Source organism: Rhagoletis zephyria, unplaced genomic scaffold (assembly GCF_001687245.7).
Source record: "Rhagoletis zephyria isolate East Lansing unplaced genomic scaffold, Rhagoletis_zephyria_1.1 Rzeph_scaffold_08483, whole genome shotgun sequence".
In the NCBI taxonomy this organism is placed as follows: domain Eukaryota; kingdom Metazoa; phylum Arthropoda; class Insecta; order Diptera; family Tephritidae; genus Rhagoletis; species Rhagoletis zephyria.
In genome coordinates this window covers 13,948-20,494 of record NW_016165563.1, presented here as the reverse complement: position 1 = coordinate 20,494, position 6,547 = coordinate 13,948, and the positions used below count along the sequence as shown (strand labels likewise).

Below are 6,547 nucleotides of genomic sequence, written 5' to 3'. Positions count from 1 at the left end.
TTTATTTATAATAATATTTATTTTTTATTTATAATAATATCTATTTTTTCTCTTAAGAAATATATTTAGCCAGAACATATGTAAATGAAAAAATTAATTTAAGTGAGTTATAGAAAAGAAACTAAAAAAAATTATTGTTTGAAGTCTTTTTTACTTTCAAGTCTGGGCAATTTCGCACGGCTCTCTAATGTCGTCGCCATAACAGCCTCTACATTTTCCGGTATAACCCGTTTGGAAACGCTAGCTAGCAATTGAACATGTCGTTCCGTTCCTTGTATGTGTGATGGAATTTTTGGATCATTAAACGGTGGATCATCTTGATTTAAATATTCTTTCAATGTATCGTACGGAATGCTTCGCGTGAATGGTGGTTCAAATACGATATTTATATCATTCAAATTGATCATTTCCGTATAACTTGTGCAATTAAAGTTTATATCTGGTTTTTTATAAACTCTAAGTTCCATTGGCTCGTCAACATCGGTTCGATAGCGTAGAATTTTCTTGATGGCACAGTCGCGCTTTTCTTTGCTATCATCAAACAACATTGATAACAAGATATTTTCCGAATGCGCATAATATGAATTATCTTTAATTACTTGATTGACAATTTTGCGTAAACGAGGTTCTAGAAATCGTGACCAACCAATGAACTTGAAAAATAATGCACTGCCGTACACGACAGAGCTGTAATACTTGATATTGAAGTACATTGGCACATAACATTTAATTATAAATTCAACCAGAATTCTTAAATTTGCATCTGGATTTTCCGTTGTCACATATAATCGCAATAATCTAGCGGCCTTGGTGAGCCACCGAGAATGTACAATTTTCCCTGGTTTGATGTTAGCCAGATCCACCGGAACCACGCCGCTAGAAATTGCATGGGCCATGTCGTATAAGTACTTCGAATCGGTGGAAAATTCAATTTTTTCTGGAGCAGGGGGCATATTTTGCAACTCAATTTTCTGGAAGCCGTCCACCACCTGAAAATATATAATAATAAAATAATTAAAAATGGTTGACAATTATAATAAATGAGTGATAGCAATAACTTACCGGAAGAGTTTCACAAGTTTCGATTTGACGGCTCAGTTTTCCGGTTGCCGATCTTGGTCCAGTGCTGGTTGATTTATCCAAAGCTTCAAACAAATGCCGAAACGGAAGTTCGTTGAAGTGTAGAAGGCAAACGAACCAATGCAATGGTCTTTTTAACAGCAATTCGAATCGTCGTATAATTCCACCGTGTGGGCCAGTGTTTGTTGGCTCACCGTCAGTGCATATTCCAATTAATGCATCCAGTGATATATTTTTATCGTTGAAAAAACCATTTAATTTGGTTGTTTTGTATTCAGCGGTTTCATGTTCCAGTCTTACGTAACCAATCAATTCAGAATTGGGTTCTCTCAAAATAACAAGATGAGGTTCTTTTACCATCCTAGTATGATACTTCTCATCAATTTTATCTATCGTTAAAGTATCATCTTTTCTGCCATCGAATGAAAACGCTAACAAATTGGTATCATCTAACCGTTTGCGAAGCACTTCTTGTCTGCATTTCTCTTTTTCTCTGCGAACTTTCGATTTATCCATGATGAGAGGTTTCCCATGCTTATCTTTAATTTTAAAATCTTGCAAAAGAGCGGTTCCCAATGCTGATGCTACTCTGTCAGGCACACCAAATCTGTCACATACCAAGGCAAAGTTAAAACAATCGTATCTCTCTGTGTATTGTGAACTTGTGCTTCTATCCATATCTTCTTGAACCGGTGGCGGTGCATATGTTGAATCATCGGGATCTTGGTATGTTGGCATTGATGACATAGACGTTGCTCCTTGCTCTTCAGTTTCCATCACAAATGCATCCATTGTTAGTCTTCTCTGATTATGTTGATCGTGCATGAACTCTTTGAGGAGTTCGGGAACCCAGCCGCATGCACATGGAGCTGCCTTCAAATCGCATTTACATGTTCCAATGTAAAAAATTGTTTCCAGAGATTTTACATACTCTGTAAATTGTTGGGTGTTGTTTCTTCTCTTGATTTGCTCTTGATACTTGTCAAGCAATTTATTCAATTTATTAAATACACTTTTTTTCAGCATTATTTCCATACCAAGTTTTTCCCAAATTCCAATCAACTTATCTTGTACTTGAATAGTGAATGATTTATGGGAAAACTTTTTTTGTTCTGTTTTAGCACGTTCGCTTAAGTAAAAATAATATCTCAAGATATCCAGATGGGTTGGTAAATTAAGATCAGTTAAATCAGTAGACACACCAAAAACAGTAACATCATGCTTGGGTATATGACTCATTGGGTTTTCGATAGTTGTTGATGTAGTTGCTTCATCTTGCGGTGTAGAGGATGGTGGATTCATTGTAAACTTTTTGATTTGGAATGGTCACTTCACTTATTATTTTTTTTGAAATATTTTTTTATCTGAAATTAGCACTTCACACTTTGAGTTCTTCACAACGACTTAATGCATTCACAAAAACTGTTGCGTTATATATGGTCTACGAGACGAGGTAATAAGAATGAAATGGTAATTTCAATTCTACCTGCTGTGTCTTGTGGTGGCTTAAAAAAAATAACACAAGTAATTTTACGATCTGCAATTGTGTCACAGTGATACCTTCATTGTTTAAAAGGTTGCGGTGCATTCCAGTGATACCTTAATTGTTAAAATGGTTGCAAAAAACGCGCATTTCTTAAGAAGGTGCCTTAAAATACCCACAAAAAGGGTTGTAAAAACAATCTTCATTTCTTAATTAGGTGCTATAAAAAAACTACACAAGTAAGTTTACGACATGCAGCTGTGTCTTAAAAAACGCACACAAGCAATTTTCCGATTTGCAATTGTGTCACAGTGATACCTTCATTTTTTAAAACGGTTGAATAAAAAACCCACACAACTATGTTTACGACATGCAAATGCATCACAGTGATGCCTTGGTTTTAAAAGGGTTGTAAAAACACTAATTTCTAATAATTTTTTTTAATTTCTTTTCTATTACTAAGTTAAATTCATTTTTTCATTTACATATGTTCTGACTAAATAAATTTCTAAAGAGAAAAATAAACTCCAAAAAGAAAAAACATAGGCATTTCGCTGATTTTTTCATGTAAAGTGCAAAACCGGCGATTTTTTGAAATGTTTGTATGGTGAACCCCCAGGGGGGTTCCAGGGGGTGTGCCACTGGCATCGGTGGGTCGGGCCTCCAAAGTTAGTGGGGGTCGGTCATACATTTGGACTCGATTGGAGCACTCTAAATGGGTCAAAGTGGGATTTTTCAAAATTTGCCCCTACCCAAAAGTTCGACCCAAATTGGGGGACATCAGAATTCGTTTTAGAGGTATGGTTCCTTCGGCAAAGTTTCTTATTTTGATCCCTAGAATATGATTTTCACAGAGCAATGGGCGATTTTTTTGCCTCCCCACAAATCGACCCGGCCTACTATGCAGTCTTAAGGCCAAAATATTTTACTATAACAAAGTGCAAGTTTAAAGTTGCGAAATAATCTTGTGGATTTGTATATAATATATAATATAACAAAAATCATATAGATTTATATATAATATATTAAAAATCCACAAGGTTATTTGGCAAGTTTTAGACTTGCACTTTGTTATAGTAAAATATTTTGGCCTATAAGACTGCATACCGTACAATTTTGCCCAAAATTCTAAAAAAAAAACTTAACACCTTGCTGAAAATTGTACAAAGTTTGAAATTTCGATTTATATGTTTTTTGTCCCAAAATGACCTATACTTTTATAAGCGTGCCGCCGTCATAACTAAAAACATTTGAAAATGTATTCTTCTTAGATATGTACTTATGTATGTATAAAAACAATTATTTTAAAAACTCAAAAAATTCAATTGAAAAAAGTATGAAAAAACCAAAAACTTCTCACATTCTTTTTTCTAAATCATAAAACTTAGTATTAAGCAATATACATGAGCCTCAGGATGTTTGTGTTTTTTTGTAAAATCTTTTACATTTGCAAAAAAACTTAAAAAAAAAATTACCACATTGCAAATAATTCGCTGGACTAGTTAGACTGAGGCTCATTGTGAAATGACTCAACATATAATAGCAAACTTTACATTACTAAAAATACTTTTTAAAAGGCACTGTTTGTTAAAAAAGTTAAAAATATGAGCACGATATGCTTCTATTTCTTTAGGAAATTAACCAGATTTTCTAATATATCCAGCTTCCTTTTTTCCAGTTGCTCCTTCCTTTCGGCTCGCTCTTCCTTCCTTTTAAAAGATTTCTCTAGCATCTCCTGCAGACATAAGTCACTCTCCTGCTTCCTTTTCTCATACTCCTCTGAACTTTCTAAAAATCTTTCCAACGCAGTCTTTCTTCTCTTTGGTCTCGTCGGTGTACAGTCAAGATTTTCTGTTAAATTAAAAAATTGTTGAATTAAGTATTGTTATAAGCGGTCGTATGAATAAAAACTAAGCATATGCTTTTCCTCAAAATTGCAGACCTTTTACTTAAATTTCTGTGATCAAGTTATATAAATTCGAAACGGTTTGAAATTTTTAGAAAAATTGCTTATTTTTTATGCACGACCCATTAAAACATAATTATATCTTCAAAATACCCTTGCCGCTTTGGGACGATCGTGGGGACTCCATTTAATCGTCCAAATCTTGTAGAGCCTCAGCAGGTTTCACCACCGTCTCGCTATCCAGCACAAATTCCGGGTGAATACTCTTCTTAGCTCTTAATAAATCATGTAGTTCACTGCAAATATAGTATATATGTAGATATTGCATGTTTAAATAAATATAACTAACACTCTGGCGATTAAAAGACCTTACCTATAGTAGGGACAGTTAAGCCTATTGCGACCGGTCAAAGAGTTATTGAGCTGCGTCTTCTTGTATTGGCGCTCTAAACTAAAAAATTTCCCCTCTACTTGGGCGGCGGTAAACATATGACCCTTTTCACAGAGCTCCTCGCTTATTTTTGTCCACATTTGTTTTTTCGTTTTTAAGTTTGCTGTTTTTCCAAGTTTGGGCCGCAAATCTTTATAACGAGATAATAAAAATTGAATGGGTGCATCAAGCCATTGATTTTTTTCCCCTTCTGAAGTAAAATTGCTTTCATCGGAAAACTCATCAGCTTCTCCCACGAAACTATTAGCTGCATCATATGCATATGGATTTTCATCTTCTGAAGCCTGTGAAAAGACAATTTCGTCAAACTCTTCTGTTCCAGCATATTCCTGCGCTATTTGAGCCCGGCATCCTTCATCTAAAGTAGGAATTTTAAACCACAGTGGTATTGTGTTGTATCTGTTCCAGTTGTGCATGATTTAGTCAAAATAGTCATATTTAGTCCGGATGAGAGCACTGAAGATGTTATGGACACGTGTACGGGAAGAACTGATTATTTCTGACTAAAATCTAGAATAAGGAAGTGTAACTATTTGTATACTAACCATTTGCGACGACCTTACGAAATGTTCCTGGTGAACATTTGAGATCCAACCTCCTTTTTCCTTCCATTTCACACGTTTTATTTGCGTTTTTAAATTATTACGACAACACAAAATTTTGTACAAACTCAGCTGATTTGTCTTCTTCTACCGCTTTTTGCAAGTGTTGGCAAATTTCTGTTCGTTTACTTTTTTGCTCTTTCTTCACTTTGGGAGAGAATTTTCGCTTACGCTCTTGATTTTGATTGTGGCAAATTTTGTTATCGAACGCACCTATTGTTGATACAGTGAAAATAAACAACCAGCCCCTGAAGATGCTAATGAGTTTAGCGAAACGTTGGGCAACAATAGTGGAATAACTTTGTTTTATTTGCACTAAAGGATGGAAGATCGGACAAGCCTATTAAAATATTAAAATTTAAAAAACATAAACTTAATTAATTTATTCCAGCCGGGTACCCTGTAATAAAGCAGAATCAATGGAGTATGGAGGCCCGCCATATATTCATCGAAATTCTTGAGAAGGCGAATGTACCGAATGAGTTAACGTGTTGTGATTAAATCGGCGGAATAACTGCCCAGCACTCGCTGTTTAGCATCGGTCAGTTCATATGAATTCGAACCAAGTTTCCGTGAAACATAGGCTCTAATTTTTGGTGGGGCTAGTTTTTGTGCATAGCCCTCTCCGGCCACGGACTGTTTAGGATTGGGCATGTACACTTCCGAGCCTATCTCGAAAGGCCGTTCTCTTTTGCGGGTCAATGCCCGTTGTGCGGTTTGTTGATATTGTTCGAACTGATTGCCTCGAATTTCATCAGCCAGAACTTTACGCAGTTCCACATCCTGTGTAAGGTATGGATTTACATCCAATAATAATTTATATTCGTTTCCATCTTTCACATATTCACGACCAGTATGCATTTGGTCAGTAATAGCGTTGTGAGATACGTCTATAAGTTTTCCAAACACCCTGATGCGAATGTTGGTTATGATTTTCATCGAGGACTTTTGCTCTGTCAGAAGATGGTACACAAAGTGTCCACAGTATTTCCGCACTTTGATTGCAAAATTCCAATCGATGATAT

At 35.5% G+C, this 6,547-nt stretch overlaps 1 protein-coding gene across 1 annotated transcript; it reads right to left on the bottom strand.

Moving 5' to 3' along the window:
* Positions 1–86: 86 nt before the first annotated feature.
* On the bottom strand, positions 87–2,617 carry LOC108375078 (uncharacterized). Its single transcript, XM_017631158.1, has 2 exons — positions 1,063–2,617; positions 87–989 (listed from the first exon to the last, which is right to left on the bottom strand). The coding sequence occupies exons 1-2, from the start codon at positions 2,380–2,382 to the stop codon at positions 132–134; spliced, it is 2,178 nt and encodes a 725-aa protein (XP_017486647.1). The 5' UTR covers positions 2,383–2,617; the 3' UTR covers positions 87–131.
* Positions 2,618–6,547: the final 3,930 nt, after the last annotated feature.

What these genes read in the sequence shown, in the direction of transcription:
- LOC108375078 (XM_017631158.1), bottom strand. Translation starts at nt 2,382, where the DNA reads ATGAATCCACCATCCTCTACACCGCAAGATGAAGCAACTACATCAACA. An exon ending in AAACTTGTGAAACTCTTCCG is followed by an intron (nt 990 to 1,062) that starts GTAAGTTATTGC and finishes ATATATTTTCAG; the next exon opens with GTGGTGGACGGCTTCCAGAA.